This window comes from Coregonus clupeaformis, unplaced genomic scaffold, assembly GCF_020615455.1.
Source record: "Coregonus clupeaformis isolate EN_2021a unplaced genomic scaffold, ASM2061545v1 scaf0272, whole genome shotgun sequence".
In the NCBI taxonomy this organism is placed as follows: Eukaryota; Metazoa; Chordata; class Actinopteri; order Salmoniformes; family Salmonidae; genus Coregonus; species Coregonus clupeaformis.
Genome location: NW_025533727.1, coordinates 67,902 through 90,785, shown reverse-complemented (window position 1 = coordinate 90,785; position 22,884 = coordinate 67,902). Strand labels below are relative to the sequence as shown.

Below are 22,884 nucleotides of genomic sequence, written 5' to 3'. Positions count from 1 at the left end.
TTCTGTTGGTCACTGTGTTTCAGTAGTTCTGTTGGTCACTGTGTTTCAGTAGTTCTGTTGGTCACTGTGTTTCAGTAGTTCTGTTGGTCACTGTGTTCAGTAGTTCTGTTGGTCACTGTGTTTCAGTAGTTCTGTTGGTCACTGTGTTTCAGTAGTTCTGTTGGTCACTGTGTTCAGTAGTTCTGTTGGTCACTGTGTTCAGTAGTTCTGTTGGTCACTGTGTTCAGTAGTTCTGTTGGTCACTGTGTTTCAGTAGTTCTGTTGGTCACTGTGTTTCAGTAGTTCTGTTGGTCACTGTGTTCAGTAGTTCTGTTGGTCACTGTGTTTCAGTAGTTCTGTTGGTCACTGTGTACAGTAGTTCTGTTGGTCACTGTGTTTCAGTAGTTCTGTTGGTCACTGTGTACAGTAGTTCTGTTGGTCACTGTGTTCAGTAGTTCTGTTGGTCACTGTGTTTCAGTAGTTCTGTTGGGCACTATGTTTCAGTAGTTCTGTTGGTCACTGTGTTTCAGTAGTTCTGTTGGTCACTGTGTTTCAGTAGTTCTGTTGGTCACTGTGTTTCAGTAGTTCTGTTGGTCACTGTGTTTCAGTAGTTCTGTTGGTCACTGTGTTTCAGTAGTTCTGTTGGTCACTGTGTTTCAGTAGTTCTGTTGGTCACTGTGTTTCAGTAGTTCTGTTGGTCACTGTGTTCAGTAGTTCTGTTGGTCACTGTGTTCAGTAGTTCTGTTGGTCACTGTGTTTCAGTAGTTCTGTTGGTCACTGTGTTTCAGTAGTTCTGTTGGTCACTGTGTTCAGTAGTTCTGTTGGTCACTGTGTTTCAGTAGTTCTGTTGGTCACTGTGTACAGTAGTTCTGTTGGTCACTGTGTTTCAGTAGTTCTGTTGGTCACTGTGTTCAGTAGTTCTGTTGGTCACTGTGTTTCAGTAGTTCTGTTGGGCACTATGTTTCAGTAGTTCTGTTGGTCACTGTGTTTCAGTAGTTCTGTTGGTCACTGTGTTTCAGTAGTTCTGTTGGTCACTGTGTTTCAGTAGTTCTGTTGGTCACTGTGTTTCAGTAGTTCTGTTGGTCACTGTGTTTCAGTAGTTCTGTTGGTCACTGTGTTTCAGTAGTTCTGTTGGGCACTGTGTTCAAGTAGTTCTGTTGGGCACTATGTTTCAGTAGTTCTGTTGGGCACTGTGTTTCAGTAGTTCTGTTGGTCACTGTGTTTCAGTAGTTCTGTTGGTCACTGTGTTTCAGTAGTTCTGTTGGGCACTGTGTTTCAGTAGTTCTGTTGGGCACTGTGTTCAAGTAGTTCTGTTGGGCACTGTGTTTCAGTAGTTCTGTTGGGCACTGTGTTTCAGTAGTTCTGTTGGGCACTGTGTTTCAGTAGTTCTGTTGGTCACTGTGTTCAGTAGTTCTGTTGGGCACTGTGTACAGTAGTTCTGTTGGGCACTGTGTACAGTAGTTCTGTTGGGCACTGTGTTTCAGTAGTTCTGTTGGTCACTGTGTTTCAGTAGTTCTGTTGGTCACTGTGTACAGTAGTTCTGTTGGGCACTGTGTACAGTAGTTCTGTTGGGCACTGTGTTTCAGTAGTTCTGTTGGTCACTGTGTTTCAGTAGTTCTGTTGGTCACTGTGTTTCAGTAGTTCTGTTGGTCACTGTGTTTCAGTAGTTCTGTTGGTTACTGTGTACAGTAGTTCTGTTGGTCACTGTGTTTCAGTAGTTCTGTTGGTCCCTGTGTTTGAGTAGTTCTGTTGGTTACTGTGTTTCAGTAGTTCTGTTGGTCACTGCACTGTGTACAGTAGTTCTGTTGGTCACTGCACTGTGTACAGTAGTTCTGTTGGTTACTGTGTACAGTAGTTCTGTTGGTTACTGTGTTTCAGTAGTTCTGTTGGTCACTGCACTGTGTACAGTAGTTCTGTTGGTCACTGTGTTTCAGTAGTTCTGTTGGTTACTGTGTTTCAGTAGTTCTGTTGGTCACTGTGTTTCAGTAGTTCTGTTGGTCACTGTGTTTCAGTAGTTCTGTGAAGGTTGTTTAGATCCAGGCACTCAAAGGGAATATGGAGTCGCCTCGTTTCCACATAGTCACTGCAGTGCTGCAGAGATACACACTATGTTGCTCAGTTAGTGTATGACTGTCTGTGTGTGATTCAACTCTGCATGTTGTTCGTGCACTTTGATGCTCACTCTTCTATGCTGAGAAACGTCATTTCTATTTAGCGTTTGTTCATACCATAATTCTTTGTAATGTGGATGCAATCAACAGTTAAAACCACTTGTCACACAATGCAACATTCTCAATCTCATACAATCAAAAAAAAAATAAGAGCGTCTGCTAAATGACGTAAATGTGCCCTTGAGCAAGGCACTTAACCCTAATTGCTCCTGTAAGTCGCTCTGGATAAGAGCGTCTGCTAAATGACTAAAATGTAAAAAAATAAAAAAATGTCCATAAAGATGGCCGCCCCAATGTACTTACCACTAATGCCCTGTTGGCTCAGTTCTCCGTATTGTACGTTGCTCTCCGTTCCTCGGCATCACAGTATACATGATCTCAGTTCTAGCTCCAAGACACTGCCAATTTGAAATCCCCAAAAGTAGATTGTGCTGATTTATTGGCACATTGAACCACGTCACGTGCCGTAGTTTAAAAACTGTAGGTAGTGCTAAAACAATGACGTCATATCTGAATTCCGACAACTTTATGCACCTTTGCCATTTGTTCCAGTCGTCTATCTGAAAAGACTGTGATGTACGATATGCTTAGCATCCAGCATATAGCTGCCTAGACCACATCAGCCCGTCTAGAAATGTTGCTTTCACAGTGCCGTGAGTGTAAATGTGTTCCCCTCCCTCCCCCTCCCCCTCCCTCCTGAACTCCAACTCCCAGAGTGCAGTTCCTTCTCACCTCCTGCGACCGTCATCCTCCTCATCCTCCTGTGCTTTGAGGCCCTCCTCTTCCTCCTCTTCACCTCCGTGATGTTCGGGACTCAGGTCCATTCCATCTGTACAGATGAGACGGTAAGCAGTAGACCGCCATGCTCCTCTCTCCTGTGTTTCACCTCCTCTTCATCAGACCCTGGATTAAATACTTTAATGTTATGTCAAATGCTTTAGGTGTGCTTTTATTTAGCTTGACTGATGTGCAGGGTGGAGTTTGCACTCATGACTATTCCATTGGCATTTCAGCTGGGTCTATTACATTGGACAGGCAAACTTAATCAAGTGCACCTCAAGTATTTGACCTGTGTATTTAAGCCTAGTCTGCTCCCCACTGCTGTTGCTTTGGTGCTTATCTACTGTATGTATGACCTATGAACCTTAACCTCTCTACAACAGCTTACCCTCAGAGGTGAATCCTAACTTCCGCTTAGTAAAAATGTTCACTTAGTCTCCTGAAAATTGGACTTAAGTGGAAGTTAGTGTCTTGAGAGTGTGTATATAAAAGGCTCTGCTTGTAGTTGGATCATCTCCTTGTGGGAGTTATGAGTCTAGTCTTTTTTTCTACAGTAACAGTGATTTTCCTATATAAAGGAAATCTTCAACTTGAAACTTGAACATGAAATTCAGCCAAGGCTTGCTGATGCTCTGTTGAGTTTACTGTCAGCAAGTATGAAGAAACGTGTCCATGTATCTGTGTGAGAGGATCAGTTTCCTCTTGTACCATCATAAACCATGTAGTGAGTAGACTGTAGATCTCTCTGTGTGTTCTTCTATGTATGTGCTTTAAAACTCTTAACTAAACTAACTCTGCTTTCTTGCTCTAATATCTTTTTGTCTGCAACTTCAGGCCTGATTGTGTAGTTAGGGCTAGGTTGGCTAGTTAGGGCTAGGTTGGCTAGTTAGGGCTAGGTTGGCTAGTTAGGGCTAGGTTGGCTAGTTAGGGCTAGGTTGGCTAGTTAGGGCTAGGTTGGCTAGTTAGGGCTAGGTTGTATTCCTAGAAATAGACAACATTTCTATGGCTGTATTCTCTCTCATGGAGCCTCAGAAGTGGGGAATGATGTTCATTAGACCTCAGTATACAGTGTATTGACATTTAGTCAATACAGTGCATTCGGAAAGTGTTCAGACCCCTTGACTTTTTCCACATTTTGTTACATTGCAGCCTTATTCTACAATGGATTAAATTATTTGTTTTCCTCATAAAAAAAACCACCAACAGAAATACCTTATTTACATAAGTATTCAGACCCTTTGCTATGAGCCTCGAAATTGAGCTCAGGTGCATCCTGTTTCCATTGAACATCCTTGCGATGTTTCTACAACTTGATTGGAGTCCACCTGTGGTAAATTCAATCGCTTGGACATGATTTGGAAAGGCACACACCTGTCTATATAAGGTCCCACAGTTGACAGTGCATGTCAGAGCAAAAACCAAGCCATGAGGTCGAAGGAATTGTCCGTAGAGCTCCGAGACAGGATTGTGTCGAGGCACAGATCTGGGGAAGGGTACAAAAACTTTTCTGCAGCATTGAAGGTCCCCAAGAACACAATGGCCTCCATCATTCTTAAATGGAAGAAGTTTGGAACCACCAAGACTCTTCCTAGAGCTGGCCGCCCAGCCAAACTGAGTAATCGGGGGAAAAGGGCCTTGGTCAGGGAGGTGACCAAGAACCCAATGGTCACTCTGACAGAGCTCCAGTGTTCCTCTGTGGAGATGGGACAACCTTCCAGAAGGACAACCATCTCTGCAGGACTCCACCAATCAGGCCTGTATGGTAGAGTGGCCAGACGGAAGCCACTCCTCAGTAAAAGGCACATGACAGCCCACTTGGCGTTTCCCAAAAGGCACCTAAAGACTCTCAGTCCATGAGAAAAAAGATGATCTGGTCTGATGAAACAAAGATTGAACTCTTTGGCCTAAATGCCAAGCGTCACGTCTGGAGGAAACCTGGCACCATCCCTACGGTGAAGCATGGTGGTGGCAGCATCATGCTGTGGGGATGTTATTCAGCGGTAGGGACTGGGAGACGAGTCAGGATCGAGGGAAAGATGAACGGAGCAAAGTACAGAGATCCTTGATGAAAACCTGCTCCAGAGCGCTCAGGACCTCAGACTGGGGCGAAGGTTCACCTTCCAACAGGACAACAACCCTAAGCACACAGCCAAGACAACGCAGGAGTGGCTTCGGGACAAGTCTCTGAATGTCCTTGAGTGGCCCAGCCAGAGCCCGGACTTGAACCCGATCTAACATCTCTGTAGAGACCTGAAAATAGCTGTGCAGCGACGCTCCCCATCCAACCTGACAGAGCTTGAGCGGATCTGCAGAGAAGAATGGGAGAAACTCTCCAAATACAGGTGTGCCAAGCTTGTAGCGTCATACCCAAGAAGACTCGAGGGTGGAATCGCTGCCAAAGGTGCTTCAACAAAGTACTGAGTAAAGGGTCCGAATACTTATGTAAATGTGAAATTTCAGTTTTTATTTTATTTATTTATTGGGGAGAAAATTCTAAAAACCTGTTTTTGCTTTGTCATTATGGGGTATTGTGTGTAGATTGATGAGGAAAAAAACAATTTAATTAATTTTTGAATAACGCTGTAACGTAACAAAATGTGGAAAAGTCAAGGGGTCTGAATGCTTTCCATTAGTCTATGGACATTTAGTCAGTACATGAGTCTATGGACATTTAGTCAACACATTAGTCTATGGACATTTAGTCAGCACATTAGTCTATGGACATTTAGTCAGTACATTAGTCTATGGACATTTAGTCAGCACATTAGTCTATGGACATTTAGTCAGCACATTAGTCTATGGACATTTAGTCAGTACATTAGTCTATGGACATTTAGTCAGCACATTAGTCTATGGACATTTAGTCAGTACATTAGTCTATGGACATTTAGTCAGTACATTAGTCTATGGACATTTAGTCAGTACATTAGTCTATGGACATTTAGTCAGTACATTAGTCTATGGACATTTAGTCAGCACATTAGTCTATGGACATTTAGTCAACACATTAGTCTATGGACATTTAGTCAACACATGAGTCTATGGACATTTAGTCTGTTGTCTGTGCTCAGGTAGTCATAGCTTAAGCCACGTCTTGACTTTAGAGTGAAAGAGGTTTTAAATCAAAAGGAAAAAATCAAAAGGTGTCCTGTGATTCGTCAGTTATTATAATGACAGTCAGGGAGGAAGTAGTTTGATTGGTTCACAGTACACTGAAGTTTGGTTGTCTCTTGTTTTCAGGGCATAGAACAGTTGAAAAAGGAGGAGAGAAGATGGGCAAAAAAAACTAAGTGGATGAACATGAAGGCGGTATTTGGACACCCCTTCTCCATGTTCTGGTTTATCCCGTTGACCCGACCTGGGAGGGCCCATGGGAAGGCTGAATCCTACCAGTATGTGGTTTGAGCTTAGCCACCCGGGGGGGGAAGCAGACTCTGAGACAGAGGTGTTAACACCGCTCCATCCCTCCACCACCTCACCCTGACTCTCCTCCCCAGCACTCCTTCACAATGCTGAACGGGATTGGAATCCCTCTAACTCTGAACAATTTATCGATCGTGCTTTTTAAATTGCCACATTTTGTTTTTTGTTTTTATGTTGCTTGGGAGAGTTGCAGAGAAAAATATATATTCTAAAACTTTCAAACTTGTAAAGAACTTTGCCTGTTTTAACTCTTATGTATGTTGTTGATTTGTTTGTTTTTCTGAATCACTTTTCCCTCTGTTCTCTCGTCTCTCCCCTCCGTCTCTCTCCCCTCCGTGTCTCTCTCCCCTCCGTCTCTCTCTCCTCCGTGTCTCTCATCTCTCCCCTCTGTCTCTCTCCCCTCCGTGTCTCTCGTCTCTCCCCTCCGTCTCTCTCTCCTCCGTGTCTCTCCCCTCCGTCTCTCTCCCCTCCGTCTCTCTCCCCTCCGTCTCTCTCCCCTCCATCTCTCTCCCCTCCGTCTCTCTCCCCTCCGTGTCTCTCGTCTCTCCCCTCCGTCTCTCTCCCCTCCGTGTCTCTCGTCTCTCCCCTCCGTCTCTCTCCCCTCCGTGTCTCTCTCCCCTCCGTCTCTCTCCCCTCCGTTCTCTCCTCTCTCCCCTCTGTGTCTCTCGTCTCTCCCCTCTGTTCTCTCCTCTCTCCCCTCTGTTCTCTGTTCTCTCCTCTCTCCCCTCTGTTCTCTCCTCTCTCCCCTCTGTTCTCTCCTCTCTCCCCTCTGTTCTCTCCTCTCTCCCCTCTGTTCTCTCCTCTCTCCCCTCTGTTCTCTCCTCTCTCCCCTCTGTGTCTCTCCCCTCCGTCTCTCTCCCCTCCGTGTCTCTCCCCTCCGTCTCTCTCCCCTCCGTGTCTCTCTCCCCTCCGTCTCTCTCCCCTCCGTCTCTCTCCCCTCCGTGTCTCTCTCCCCTCCGTGTCTCTCTCCCCTCCGTGTCTCTATCCCCTCCGTGTCTCTCTCCCCTCCGTCTCTCTCCCCTCCGTGTCTCTCTCCCCTCCGTCTCTCTCCCCTCCGTCTCTCTCCCCTCCGTCTCTCTCCCCTCCGTCTCTCTCCCCTCTGTGTCTCTCCCCTCCGTGTCTCTCGTCTCTCCCCTCTGTGTCTCTCCTCTCTCCCCTCCGTGTCTCTCGTCTCTCCCCTCCGTCTCTCTCCCCTCCGTCTCTCTCCCCTCCGTGTCTCTCTCCCCTCTGTGTCTCTCTCCCCTCCGTCTCTCTCCCCTCCGTGTCTCTCCTCTCTCCCCTCTGTCTCTCCTCTCTCCCCTCTGTCTCTCCTCTCTCCCCTCCGTCTCTCTCCCCTCCGTCTCTCTCCCCTCTCTGTCTCTCCTCTCTCCCCTCCGTCTCTCTCCCCTCTCTGTCTCTCCTCTCTCCCCTCTGTCTCTCCTCTCTCCCCTCTGTCTCTCCTCTCTCCCCTCTGTGTCTCTCGTCTCTCCCCTCCGTCTCTCCCCTCTGTGTCTCTCCTCTCTCCCCTCCGTGTCTCCCCTCCGTGTCTCTCCTCTCTCCCCTCCGTGTCTCCCCTCTGTGTCTCTCCTCTCTCCCCAGTTCTAGCTTGAGTGCCAGTTTGTTGGTGCTGTCATGTCAACTCAGGAGTGGGCATAATAGCACAAAAAAACGATCTGGCACTCAGGCTACCTTCCGTCCTCCTGTCAGTCAAAACGAAACCCCTCCCTCCTGCCTTGTGATTCTTCTCTGATACATGACTAACCCAGCACAGGGAACACATATTGTCTTTTCACTAGGCCTGTACAGTTGACCGTTTGAGAGGCTTTTAAAGCCAGGTGGAAGTATAGGGCGCTGAGGATCAGTGGGTTAGCCATCTTACTTTGTTAAACACTCATATTTTCTTGTGTATAAAGAAAGTTAAAGTTACAGCATATCATGCCGCCACTTTCAAGTTTTATCCTTCTTTAAGGAACAAGAAAACATGGAGTTGTTTCAGAATATTTCATGTGTGAAAGTTGCCGGTAACTCATTGATCCTGCTTTCTAGTTTCTATGTGTGCCAAATTCAGCATAGTTCTCAATCACCCAAGCACTTGGAAAAGACGATTTTTTGTATTCTGTAGTTTCTCCAGAATATACGTTTTTATGTTGGAATTAAACCTAATTTTGAGTTATTCAGGAGACGTGGAAACCAGAGGGAAGTAGTGATTCACAAAATTAACTTAACAGTTCAAATATATTTTGCAAAGTAAAATTCTAAAATATTAACCAACAAAACTGATTATGTAGTAGTAGTTTTACTTGAATATCAACATCAAAATATGTCAAGCTGGTTACACATCATGAGTCATGACAAATATGCACTTTTCCTGAGATGTATCTATCAGTGGCGTTTATAAAGTTTACTTTCTCTTGTGTGATCTTTTGTATGCTTGAAAAAAACTTAATTGGGCCGGTTTCCCAGACACAGATTAAGCCTGGACTAAACATCTCTTTCAATCTCTGTTGATAATGGATTGTTCTTCTCCTGCATCTTTCTTTACTTTCTGTTTTTATTCTGTTTTAGTTTGAATGGATGGTTGTTGAGTAGGACTGTAACCTAACTGAGGATGCATCCCAAAATGGCACCCTATTCCCTATATAGTGCACTACTTATGACTATAGCCCTATGGGCCCTGGTCTAAAGTAGTGCACTATATAGGGAATAGGCGGCAGGTATCTTAGTTGGTTAAGAGCGTTGTGCCAGTAACCGAAAGGTCGCTGGTTCTAATCCCCGAGCCGACTAGGTGAAAAATCTGTCTGTGCCCTTGAGCAAGGCACTTAACCCTAATTGCTCCTGTAAGTCGCTCTGGATAAGAGCGTCTGCTAAATGACTAAAACGTAAATGTAATAGGGTGCCATTTGGGAGTCGACCTGACACTGCTGTGGCGCATGTCTTGCCTGTGAAGACCTAACACAGATGGTTATTTTAATTTTTTTTACTGACATGTTACTGATATTTTTCAACACTGACGCAGAGAAAGAATAAATATTTCCGATTTGTTTAATAAAGTTGTTATTTTTTTCATGTCCATATTAATGATCTTTCTCCAAGGAACTGTTATATCGTGTCATTGCAATGGGTGTTTGTATGCATGCACCTACAGTGCCTTGCAAAAGTATTCATCCCCCTGTTTTGTTGCATTACAACCTGTAATTTAAATGGATTTTTATTTGGATTTCATGTAATGGACATACACAAAATAGTCCCAATTGGTGAAGTGGAATGAAAAAAAAATTATTACGGAAAAGTGGTGCATGCATATGTGTTCACCCCTTTTGCTATGAAGCCCCTAAATAAGATCTGGTGCAACCAATTACCTTCAGAAGTCACATAATTAGTTAAATAAAGTCCCTAAAGTGTCACATGATCTGTCACATGATCTCAGTATATATACACCTGTTCTGAAAGGCCCCAGAGTCTGCAACACCACTAAGCAAGGGGCACCACCAAGCAAGCGGCACCATGAAGACCAAGGACCTCTCCAAACAGACCAGGAACAAAGTTGTGGTGAAGTACAGATCAGGGTTGGGTTGTAAAATAATATCTGATACTTTGAACATGGAAAGAATATGGCACCACAACAAACCTGCCAAGAGAGGGCCACCCACCAAAACTCACGGACCAGGCAAGGAGGGCATTAATCAGAGAGGCAACAAAGAGACCAAAGATAACCCTGAAGGAGCTGCAAAGCTCCACAGCGGAGATTGGAGTATCTGTCCATAGGACCACTTTAAGCCGTACACTCCACAGAGCTGGGCTTTACGGAAGAATGGCCATAAAAAAAGCCATTGCTTAAGAAAAAAAATAAGCAAACACATTTGGTGTTCGCCAAAAGGCATGTGGGAGACTCCCCAAACATACGGAAGAAGCTTTTTGGCCATCAAGGAAAACGCTATGTCTGGCGCAAACCCAACACCTCTCATCACCCCGAGAACACCATCCCCACAGTGAAGCATGGTGGTGGCAGCATCATGCTGTGGGGATGTTTTTCATCGGCAGGGACTGGGAAACTGGTCAGAATTGAAGGAATGATGTATGTCACTAAATACAGGGAAATTCTTGAGGGAAACCTGTTTCAGTCTTCCAGAGATTTGAGACTGGGACGAAGGTTCACCTTCCAGCAGGACAATTACCCTAACAACACTTGAGTGCTTTAAGGGCAACATTTAAATGTCTTGGAATGGCCTAGTCAAAGCCCAGACCTCAATCCAATTGAGAATCTGTGGTATGACTTAAAGATAGCTGTACACCAGCGGAACCCATCCAACTTGAAGGAGCTGGAGAAGTTTTGCCTTGAAGAATGGGCAAAAATCCCAGTGGCTAGATGTGCCAAGCTTATAGAGGCATACCCCAAGAGACTTGCAGCTGTAATTGCTGCAAAAGGTGGCTCTACAAAGTATTGACTTTGGAGGGGGGTGAATAGTTATGCACGCTCAAGTTTTCAGTTTTTCTTATTTCTTGTTTGTTTCACAAGAAAATGTATTTGCATCTTCAAAGTGGTAGGCATGTTGTGTAAATCAAATGATACAAACCCCCCCAAAAATCCATTTTAATTCCATGTTGTAAGGCAACAAAATAGTAAAAATGCCAAGTGGGAGTGAATACTTTCGCAATCCACTGTATATCTATCCTCACTCTGCATTGGCTTTGGTTACTGATGTGTCTCCTACCACTTCTTGTGAAGCTTTTAACTGTCTCTCTGAGCCTTGAGGCTGTCAGACTTGCTGCTTTCTGAATGGTATGGGATCGGAGGTAAGCCTGCAACAGACAGAATGGAGGCAACTTACATTTTTGTCGTGCTGTACACACTTAACGTTACTGTGGAATGAATGAGTTTCCCGAAACAACAAGGCATCATGCATGTGTTTTCTGAACGTTTCTTATTGTCTCCTGAGTCATTTATAGGTTTATGTTTAAGACCCGGGATGCATGGATGTCTTTTTTATTGACATAATTAGCCTGGAGTCTGTTCACTGCAGTGTTTTTTTTTGCCAACTTCACCAACACATAGGAGTCTGTTCACTGCAGTGTTTTTTTTGCCAACTTCACCAACACATAGGAGTCTGTTCACTGCAGTGTTTTTGTGCCAACTTCACCAACACATAGGAAAAGACCACACTGTCAGTGTCCATGCCTTCTCAGAATAATATGGCCTGGTTTCCACACCCACGGATTCTCCATTGAGCCTGCATGTTAGTCCAAGAGGAGTTCATCTGGGTTCAGGAAACCAGACACTTATGTCACATTTTCACTTTCTCTCCCATTGAAACCAATGCATGACTAAGTGAACATTTTGACCCCTAAATGATTAAATGTTTGATTCAGTCCCTCTGTCTACAGCTCACTGTGTTCTCTCTCTCTGTCCAGGGCATCGAGCGTCTGAAGGGGGAGCAGGCCAGGTGGGAGAAGACTTCATGCTGGGAGGCCATGAAGTCAGCGTTTGGAGGGCCCTTCTCCCCATCCTGGCTCAGCCCCTTCTCTGACCTCCAGTGTAAGAGGGATCCCAATGCCCACGTGGTGGTGCCACAGGGGGAGATCATCGAGGAGGACGTCATAGAGATACCACTGGTCTAGTATCATAGACTCCCATAGAAATAGAACGAATAGAATGGGCGTGGCACCTACAACCCTGGCAATTAGACTGGTTAACTCATGGATGCCTGGTTATAACCCTGGCCATTAGACTGGTTAACTCATGGGTACGCTCCCTATGGATGCCTGGTTATAACCCTGGCCATTAGACTGGTTAACTCATGGGTACGCTCCCCTATGGATGCCTGGTTATAACCCTGGCCATTAGACTGGTTAACTCATGGGTACGCTCCCTATGGATGCCTGGTTATAACCCTGGCCATTAGACTGGTTAACTCATGGGTACGCTCCCTATGGATGCCTGGTTATAACCCTGGCCATTAGACTGGTTAACTCATGGGTACGCTCCCTATGGATGCCTGGTTATAACCCTGGCCATTAGACTGGTTAACTCATGGGTACGCTCCCTATGGATGCCTGGTTATAACCCTGGCCATTAGACTGGTTAACTCATGGGTACGCTCCCTATGGATGCCTGGTATTGTGATCCATTATGCTGCCATTGACTTAATAATAATGATCAGGAGGGTGCTTCCATTGATCCTGTTTCACACATGGACAAGTATGTATTATACGCATGAGTGAATTGGACATTTCGTTTTTTTGCATATCCCAACTCCCCCTGAGGCACCCTGGGAGAGTGGGGTCTGGACTATGCTTGAATGGGGACGCCAGTTCTATTCATTCTATTTCTATTGAGACTCCACTGGTCTAGTGTGGTGTCTTCCTACAGTGCTACTGCTGATTGGACCAAAGCCTTAAAGGGGCTCTATCCTTAGAATGACCCACAAAATGTCCAGGTCTATGCCCCTGGTGATGTGAATGAGGTGTAAGTTCGACGGGGACGAGTTGGATTGACCCAAACGTGCTCTTTCAGTACTCAAGAGCATCCCATGCATACACAGCTCTGCATGGTTCAGTTGTGTTGAGGGAAGAGCTCTAGAAGTGACCTGTGGACTGTGCAGAATCTAGACTGTCTGTGGCCTTCCTCTACTCTTACTTCACTGAGTGCCTTTTATAAACTGTCAAACTGAGAATTGACAGTTACTAGCCTTATTCTGCAAGGTATGCAGGTGGTAACAGTTTTTAACCTTTTTTTTTTATGTCTGTATTATCATGTTAGAGAATTACATTACCTTTATAAGTGTGTTTTAATTAAAGGGCCTTATCTAAACATTCCATTATTAATGTTCAATAACATTCAAATGTTAACATACAACTGTCATGCATTTATTATCATTGTCTTAATCTGGAACATGAAGCGCAAACACTATTTTATTGAATGAGGGTTAGATGATAGTGTAGGGGGGTTAGATGATAGTGTAGGGGGGTTAGATGATAGTGTAGGGGGGTTAGATGATAGTGTAGGGGGGTTAGATGATAGTGTAGGGGAGTTAGATGATAGTGTAGGGGGTTAGATGATAGTGTAGGGGGGTTAGATGATAGTGTAGGGGGGTTAGATGATAGTGTAGGGGGGTTAGATGATAGTGTAGGGGGTTAGATGATAGTGTAGGGGGGTTAGATGATAGTGTAGGGGGGTTAGATGATAGTGTAGGGGGTTAGATGATAGCGTTGGGGGGTTAGATGATAGCGTAGGGGGGTTAGATGATAGCGTAGGGGGTTAGATGATAGCGTAGGGGGGTTAGATGATAGCGTAGGGGGTTAGATGATAGCGTTGGGGGGTTAGATGATAGCGTAGGGGGTTAGATGATAGCGTAGGGGGTTAGATGATAGTGTAGGGGGTTAGATGATAGTGTAGGGGGTTAGATGATAGTGTAGGGGGTTAGATGATAGTGTAGGGGAGTTAGATGATAGTGTAGGGGGTTAGATGATAGCGTTGGGGGGTTAGATGATAGCGTTGGGGGGTTAGATGATAGCGTTGGGGGGTTAGATGATAGCGTTGGGGGGTTAGATGATAGCGTTGGGGGGTTAGATGATAGCGTTGAGGGGTTAGATGATAGCGTAGGGGGGTTAGATGATAGCGTTGGGGGTTAGATGATAGCATTGGGGGGTTAGATGATAGCGTTGGGGGGTTAGATGATAGCGTTGGGGGGTTAGATGATAGCGTTGGGGGGTTAGATAGTAGCGTTGGGGGGTTAGATAGTAGCAAAGGGGGTTTAGATGGTAGTGAAGGGGGGGTAGATGGTAGTGAATGGTTGTACTGCACTTTATCCTTTTGTACAGGATGGTAATACTACGATGGTTACCAGGGAGGACTTCTACAGTCAAATGAAAGCTCCATATCATGGGACCACTATTGTTTACTCTAACATTTGAATAAAAGGGAATGATACTATCTTAGTTCATCCATGGATTGATTGGTTCTCAAATTAGCTCGACTACAGAATAAAGAACATGTCAGTCAGAGATTAAGTGACAAGATATTTCATGTAAAGGTTTATTTACAAAACTCTTATTTCGATGAATTGATATGCATTTAGTCTTACTGGTCATTACAATATTTTCAATAAAATATACATCTTAATGGTAGTATTCAAAATTCTTTGTTTGCATAATAATGTGTAGTGGAGGAAAGCCTGACCATGTTTGTGTTCAGACCGTGGTTATATCATACCAAGAGACAGCAAGACAATAGAAACATGTCAGTTGTAACATGCCATGTTAGAATCCATGTACCGTCACTTGTAACATGCCATGAAATCCAACGTGTGACTGACACCATCAAAGCCCATTCTGATAATAGAACATGTTTCTCGTGAAATCCAGATGATTTGAGCCAGAAAGTGTTTGTGAAACAGTGAGGTGGTACAGTAGGATGAAACAGTGTGGCGGTACAGTAGGATGAAACGGTGAGGCGGTACAGTAGGATGAAACAGTGAGGCGGTACAGTAGGATGAAACAGTGAGGCGGTACAGTAGCATGAAACAGTGAGGCGGTACAGTAGCATGAAACAGTGAGGCGGTACAGTAGCATGAAACGGTGAGGCGGTACAGAAGGATGAAACAGTGAGGCGGTACAGAAGGATGAAACGATGAGGCGGTACAGTAGGATGAAACGGTGAGGCGGTACAGTAGGATGATTGATGCAGTTGTATTGTTATTCCACATGTGGACAGTCCTTCACTCTTCCTTCTTGGCCTCTGCTGGTCGAGAAGTCGATCTGTGCAACACCAGTAAACCTGAGAGAGTTAGAGAGATGCCCACCCACCACAGTGCTGCATGGGTCTCACCAAAGATCAGCTTCCCAACGAATGCCTAAAGACGGTACAGATGATGTAAGTGGGGATTGACAACATAAGTAGCCAATAATACTTATATCCACACAGTGATTCACAGATGTCATTGCTCCAATAATGTAGTTCCACTATGGTCTTATGGTCAACGTTCTGTACTGTAAGTGAGTTGTTCATATAAATTGGATAGCTGAGATCTGGGGTCGTATTCATAAAGAATCTCAGAGGAGGAGTGATGCGATCTGGGGTCGTATTCATAAAATTCATTATTTATTATGATCTAAAAGGTGAAATTGATCCTAAGGTCAGCACTCCTACTCTGAGACATTTTATGAATACATGCCCTGATGGATATCAACCAGTTGCCCTACTCACAGAGGATACAAAGTTGGATGCGGTGGTGGTGACCGTGGCCCGGGCTGAGGAGGAGGAGTGTCTCAGAGCCTTGGAGAAGAAGGTCCACATCACAGCATTACAGTTGGAACAGCAGCCGCAGAGGGATGTGGAGCCGGAATACAATAGGACTTGTTAGTGGTCTCTGGTAGAATGGTATCTCACACACACACACACACACACACACACACTCTCGCTCTCACACACACAATTTGAAAATGATACATTCATATAGATACACACTCACCCAATCGCAGGGTGATGTTTCCTCCTGAATAATCTTGTAGTCTCCATCCTGAGCCCAGGCTTTCAACCCTGTTTTACACATCCCTTTGAGGTAGTCTGAGCCCAGAGATAGCTTGGCTGACGAGGAGGCAACGGCTCCAAGAAAGCCCGCTAATGATGCATAAAATGCACCTGAGATCATGTTTATTTAGTATCTATACTAGAGACTGTACTGTCACATATTTGACTACTTCCTTGTCTAAAAGTCTCCACTCGATTCAACCAATCAGATTCACCTCTGGGATCATGTGACCTTCAGCGGGCGCAGGGTGATGACGATTTAATGTTATGCTAAACACGACGTGCTAAACACAACCTGAAATTCCCTTGTTTCATTCATTTGTTCTAACTATCAAAATGGCTAAGATGAATAAGGGTCCGAAAGCGAACGTATCGTGGGTGAAACCAGCAGAGCCGTCATTTTTAAAGAAATTCAAGAACGATGTTGGATTTAAGGAAGGACCCACCATTGATACCAAGGTATTTCGCTAATGTGCTAGTTAGCCTATGGAAAATAGACTAGGTGGCACGTAGAGCTACAGTATATCTGTGGATATATGGCAAGCCCACTGGAGATCTACTCTATGTGCAGGTTGTTGTTCTAGCCCTGCTCTAACACCTTGATTCAGCTAGTCAAGGAACGTAATTAGCTAACTCTACAGGAGAGTTGACCACCCTCCAAAATATTTGTTTTTCTCTCACAGAATTCAATTCCTTGACTACTATAGATATTTCATTGACATGAAGGGCTATTTTTGCAGATATGTGTACTTTTAACATGGACAGGGAGGCTGGCATGATGTCAATATGGTGATATTCAACCGTGTCTCCTTTCCTGCAGCGTCTAGAGATGCCAGCCTTGGAGGATGACAGTGGCAGTGATCGTGAAGATGAGTTGCCTCAAGTTGTCATTCTCAAAAAGGGAGATCTGAGCGCTGAAGAAGTGTTACAGATAAAAGGGGTAAAGGATGGTACAGAAAAAGGTAAGAACAATTAATTGTACAAATAAATCTGATTTTAAAAGCCTAAACTATCAAGGGAACTTGGTGTTAATTGGCGTGTGTGTCTGTACTGTGTGTCTGAACTTAATCTGCCTCTTCTCCTTGCTGCCTACAGAAGACAAGCCTCCTGCGGACGGCAAGATCCTGTTCAAGAAGCCCACGAAGCGCTCCTCAGACAAGTTCCAGGGCATCACCGCCAGCTCTAGCAAGAAGAAGAAGAGTGAAGGAAAGAGTGAAGGAGAAGATGAAGAGAAAAAGGAGAAGTCTGAAAAGAAGGTGAAAAACAAGAGTCTTCTCTCTTTCGGAGAGGATGAGGATGAGGACTAGAAGCTAATTCACTGAGGGAGTTCAGACTAGAGCAATCAACCACTCATCAGACTAGAGCAATCAACCACTCATGGATTATGGAACTGATCTACTGCGGTTGTTGGCTTTTACTATGGGCAAAAAGACCCAACGTAGAATAGCTCCACATTGTAGTTTGTCCCACTAGACCAGGGTTCTTCAATTCCGGTCCTGGAGGGCCGAAACACCTCTGTTTTTCATCCTCTCCTTCTAATCAGGGGCTAATTCAGACCTGGGACACCAGTGCAATTAACTACCAGGTAGAAATAAAAAACAGAAGTGTTTCAGCCCTCCAGGACCGGAATTGAAGAACCCTGCACTAGACTAAGATCCTTAGACATTACGGGTCATCCCTTCTTTTGGAGGTGGAATTTGGACATGTATCTGAAACAAAGCCCTTCATCACATTCATGATCAGATCTTTAGATACATAAGATGCATGCTGTTATTCTTTATCGACTATGAGACATGTCTCTGCTGTTGGAAATTGTATAGTGATTCACTGTTGGCCTATTATCCATTCATTACAACTGTATTCATCCGTCCTTCAGTGGACCCTCTGGACTTTTCATATAGCCAACACAGGGTCTGGAGCTAAGATTTATCAAGGTAACCCTTGTGAAAACAGCTACTAATGGGAAGAAATGAGCTGGTGGCTTTGGTCAAAAATATAGTCTGGAGCGTTGATGTGATAATTTTCTACTTCTACAGTCAATAATTCATTGGATGTACAAATATGTTTTAGCTTCGACAACGGAGCATCAAAATATGTTTAAGTTAAACAATGCATTGTTGTTTATGCCAAGGTGTTGGATTGTGCTGTGTGATTGTATTGTAGTGATTGTATTGTAGTGTGCATTTTTCTAAATGATGGTTTTAGTTGAGTAAGTATGAAATGTAACAATTAAAATACATTAAGGCCTTACAATAGTATTATGTTATAGTTTGTTCTGTATAAAGCAGGTCTGTAAATAGGTCCTTTTGAAAGAATGCTTCTCATAGCAAATACCTTTACAGTTTTCACAATATGCAGAAGAAGGTCAGTGAAAACAGAGACATACATTTTTATTCCCAAAGAAAGTAGTGTTACATTTAAACCTTACGAGAACATCAAATTCGCCCTTCAAATCACAGAGGACTGATTTAGTTACCAGGATGATAAATCACAGAGGACTGATTTTAGTTACCAGGATGATAAATCAGAGGACTGATTTAGTTACCAGGATGATAAATCACAGAGGACTGATTTAGTTACCTAGTTAGTTAAACTGATAAGAAGGATGGATTTGAGGTTACAATCACAAGCAAAATAAAAGGCAAAGTTAATATCAAGTAACCACACTCCATAACCTTTAGCTGTAACGTGTTGGTCTGTCTAATCATCTACTGAATGCTGATCATAAGTAGGCTGACTACATACTGTATGTATATACACTTCTAAAGTAGAGGAACATGCTCCTTTGAAAATACATTCAAATCCAAATGGGCCTAGTCCCTGTTAACCTGGTCTGTTGGTGCTCTTGCCAACTCCATTGCTGTCATTGCCATGACAATGAGTGACAAGGATTTGGCATGATGCCACAAACAGACTGGCACTCAGGCTAAGCCCCTGGCAGTCGAACTGGCACTCAGGCTAAGCCCCTGGCAGTCGAACTGGCACTCAGGCTAAGCCCCTGGCAGTCGAACTGGCACTCAGGCTAAGCCCCTGGCAGTCGAACTGACACTCAGGCTAAGCCCCTGGCAGTCGAACTGGCACTCAGGCTAAGCCCCTGGCAGTCGAACTGGCACTCAGGCTAAGCCCCTGGCAGTCGAACTGGCACTCAGGCTAAGCCCCTGGCAGTCGAACTGGCACTCAGGCTAAGCCCCTGGCAGTCGAACTGGCACTCAGGTTAAGCCCCTGGCAGTCGAACCTGTAAAAGGCATCTTCCATCATAATCGACCCACAATACCTGACGTCAGTAAACCACATCAGCTGATATAGGGAAACAAATTAAACCCCTTTTTTAATAATGGTATAAAAACAAAACACATTGAAATAATTGCCTACCTACCGCCTGAATGAAGTAGGGTACAGGTACTATAGTTTTTAGACTCTTGCCATTCACAAACGTATCTGTCAATCACTACACTCTTAGAATTAGTGGTGACTCGAGGAACCCCTGGAGTTCCTCAAGAACCTGTGCAAATCCCAAAGTTGGAATAGTTCCTGCTTTATTACTGTATGTAATCAGCAATGTTAATATTATGAATATTATATTAGAATATGTTAATATGCATAAATATTCAAGGAACATTTTAATTTGCAGTGTACAAACTTAACATGAACAGGAATGGCATTTACGCTAACGGGTGACCAAAAATAACTATCTGAAAGCAATGCCTCCAATAAGCCATGCCTTCAATCTGATAGGCTGCCACCTCTACAATATATCATTTAAAAAGGTTAAAAAATAGAACCCATACCGTCACAAAAAGGTTCCAGGAGTTTAAAATGTAAAGGTTCCGCCGCAACCCAAAAGGATCTTCCAGGCACCTTTACTTTTCAGAGTGTATAATGAACAGTGGCGACCCGTCATTCATTGAGCCCAACCTTTATAGGGGGTGCCTGTTTTGCATGTTATTTTTGGCATTATTAGGTGTCACATATCAGTTTGCAAACAATGTAAAAAAAAAAAAATATATATATATATATAACAAACAAAACAACTTTTTTGCTTTCTTGAGTAAGGCAGCTCAAAAATGCAGTTGTTTCAGCCTAGCTCAGTGCTTTCTGTGGTGGTGGGGCAGCCAGCGGAAAATACGGAGCGTAGCCGCCAAATCTAAGGGTAGAGCTCGAAAATTCAAGCCCCTTGGGTGCTGCCATAGAGTTACATTAGAAGTGCCCATCCAAGAAGGCTCAAGGTCATTGGCCACAGTCCCGTGTAGCTCAGTTGGTAGAGCATGGCGTTTGCAACGCCAGGGTTGTGGGTTCGATTCCCACGGGGGGCCAGTATGAAAATGTATGCACTCACTAACTGTAAGTCGCTCTGGATAAGAGCATCTGCTAAATGACTAAAACGTAAAATGTTATATCTACAGCAGCTTTGATTGGACTGATCATGTCAACATCATACTTTCAAAATCTTAGCTAGCAAGCTAGCAGTCATCATTATGAATAAAGTCGACAATCTACTGGCAAATCCCTTTTAATCCTTGTCATATAGAGATAAATAATGAAGAGAAATTATAGATCAAACGTATCGGTGCTCATCGGTATTGGACATAAACATTACACAACAAAAGTTGGAAATCGCAAATTCAACAATGAGTGGTTTGGAAGGAATCAGTGGCTAACTGCAAGCATTGCAAAGCAATCACTAGCCTGCTATTCAGTGGAGTGGCTGTGTGGTCCCAAGTCTAGGTTTAAGGGTCTCTTTTCCAAGTTTAAAAGGATAAACATTCAACATTGGCCATGGTCAAAACAACTGTAAACCCAGAACTGGGAAATCTGATTTCAGTGAGTTCAAGACAACTGGGAACTCAGAAAAAAACTAGCTCCGACTGGGAAAATAAGTTTTGGAACGGTCATCCAACTCGGAATTGCAAGTCGGGAACTCTGGCCTCTTTCTAGAGCTACGACCTGAAGATCACTGACGTCATCATGATTCGACAATGTTTTTTTCAGAGTTCCCAGAATGCCAGACTTTGATGACAAAGTTTGATGACGAAATTTGCCCATGAAGGACTGCCGCGCCACCTTCCTGTTCAAGTGAGCACAGCACAACAAGGTGAGTTCAAAAATGTATTGTATGCTGCTGCATAAATGATGTAAAATGCCAGGGAGATACACTACCGGTCAAAAGTTTTAGAATACCTACTCATTCAAGGGTTTTTCTTTATATTTACTATTTTCTACATTGTAGAATAATAGCGAATACATCAAAACTATGAAATAACACATATGGAATAATGTAGTAACCAAAAAAGTGTTAAACAAATATTTTATATTTGAGAGCCTTTGCCTTGATGACAGCTTTGCACACTCTTGGCATTCTCTCAACCAGCTTCATGAGGTAGTCACCTGGAATGCATTTCAATTAACAGGTGTGCCTTTTTAAAAGTTGGAATTTCTTTCCTTCTTAATGCGTTTGAGCCAATCAGTTGTGCTCAAATAAGCAAAGAGAAATGACAGTCCATCATTACTTTAAGACATGAAGGTCAGTCAATAAGGAACATTTCAAGAACTTTGAAAGTTTCTTCAAGTGTAGTCGCAAAAACCATCAAGCGCTATGATGAAACTGGCTCTCATGAGGACTGCCACAGGAATGGAAGACCCAGCGTTACCTCTGCTGCAGAGGATAAGTTCATTAGAGTTACCAGTCTCAGAAATTGCAGCCCAAATAAATGCTTCACCGAGTTCAAGTAACAGACACATCTCAACATCAACTTTTCAGAGTAGACTGTGTGAATCACGCCTTCATGGTCGAATTGCTGCAAAGAAACCACTACTAAAGGACACCAATAAGAAGAAGAGACTTGCTTGGGCCAAGAAACATGAGCAATTAGACCGGTGGAAATTTGTCCTTTGGTCTGTAGTCCAAATTTGAGATTTTTGTTTCCAACCGCCGTGTCTTTGTGAGACGCGGTGTGGGTGAACGGATGATCTCCGCATATGTATTTCCCATCGTAAAGCATGGAGGAGGAGGTGTTATGGTGTGGGGGTGCTTTGCTGGTGACACTGTCTGTGATTTATTTAGAATTCAAGGCACACTTAACCAGCATGGCTACCACAGCATTCTGCAGCGATACGCCATCCCATCTGGTTTGGGCTTAGTGGGACTATCATTTGTTTTTCAACAGGACAATGACCCAACACACCTCCAGTCTGTGTAATGGATATTTTACCAAGAAGGAGAGTGATGGAGTGCTGCATCAGATGACCTGGCCTCCACAATCCCCCGACCTCAACCAAATTGAGATGGTTTGGGATGAGTCGGACCGCAGAGTGAAGGAAAAGCAGCCAACAAGTGCTCAGCTTATGTGGGAACTCCTTCAAGACTGTTGGAAAAGCATTCCAGGTGAAGCTGGTTGAGAGAATGCCAAGAGTGTACAAAGCTGTCATCAAGGCAAAGGGTGGCTATTTGTAGAATCTGAAATATAATTTGATTTGTTTAACACTTTTTTGGTTACTACATGATTCCATATGTGTTATTTCATAGTTTTGATGTCTTCACTATTATTCTACAATGTAGAAAATAGTAAAAATTAAGAAAAACCCTTGAATGATTAGGTGTTCTAAAACGTTTGACTGGTAGTGTACATATACTGTAGCTAAGAAAGTAATACTAAGTGTATGTTGTGTAGTAAGCTGTTAGTAGCCCATGTGCCTCACCCTAATAATTTGGTCCCGTTTCCCCTCCTAATTTCGCCTACTGTTCTGACTTGGTGGTGCACAGCCTGTTTTAGAGAAATGTAATCATCGAATATTGTAAGAGCTTTCATTGTCTGCTTATATGCCCCCTTTATTTATCCTACGGTTCTGACTTGGTGTACAGGGAGAACACTGTAAGAACGGCCCAGGTTCTGAATTCTGTCGCTGTACATTTCAAAAGTGCTGAACAAATAGTTATATTGACTACGTCCGTCCTAGCTCGCTCATTAATGTCTTAATCGATATTACGGATTGCCTCTTATCCGCTCGTCGTCCCCTTATGCCATAGTT

The 22,884-nt window shown here is 43.8% G+C and overlaps 3 protein-coding genes across 5 annotated transcripts in view; 2 read left to right on the top strand and 1 right to left on the bottom strand.

The window, feature by feature from the left end:
• LOC121542588 (palmitoyltransferase ZDHHC3-A) overlaps positions 1-13,309 on the top strand; it is a 41,617-nt gene extending 28,308 nt beyond the window's left edge. For 2 of the 3 annotated variants that reach the window (XM_045214514.1, XM_045214513.1), the window contains exons 8-9: positions 2,865-2,995; positions 11,742-13,309. In XM_045214514.1, the coding sequence (XP_045070449.1) occupies positions 2,865-2,995; positions 11,742-11,948 (338 nt within the window). In that variant the 3' untranslated portion in view covers positions 11,949-13,309. Of the gene's footprint in view, positions 1-2,864; positions 2,996-6,170; positions 6,696-11,741 lie in introns of those variants that run through there. The other variant, XM_045214515.1, reaches the window with a different exon arrangement.
• A 1,041-nt stretch (positions 13,310-14,350) lies between these two features.
• LOC121542587 (transmembrane protein 42) lies at positions 14,351-15,998 on the bottom strand. The gene is made up of 3 exons (XM_041852011.2): positions 15,800-15,998; positions 15,535-15,603; positions 14,351-15,181 (listed from the first exon to the last, which is right to left on the bottom strand). Exons 1-3 carry the CDS (start codon positions 15,977-15,979, stop codon positions 15,047-15,049), a joined length of 384 nt encoding a protein of 127 aa, XP_041707945.1. The 5' UTR covers positions 15,980-15,998; the 3' UTR covers positions 14,351-15,046.
• Positions 15,999-16,104: 106 nt separating this feature from the next.
• On the top strand, positions 16,105-17,402 carry LOC121542586 (uncharacterized protein KIAA1143 homolog). Its single transcript, XM_041852010.1, has 3 exons — positions 16,105-16,317; positions 16,679-16,820; positions 16,954-17,402. The coding sequence occupies exons 1-3, from the start codon at positions 16,195-16,197 to the stop codon at positions 17,163-17,165; spliced, it is 477 nt and encodes a 158-aa protein (XP_041707944.1). The 5' UTR covers positions 16,105-16,194; the 3' UTR covers positions 17,166-17,402.
• The last annotated feature ends 5,482 nt before the right edge of the window (positions 17,403-22,884 follow it).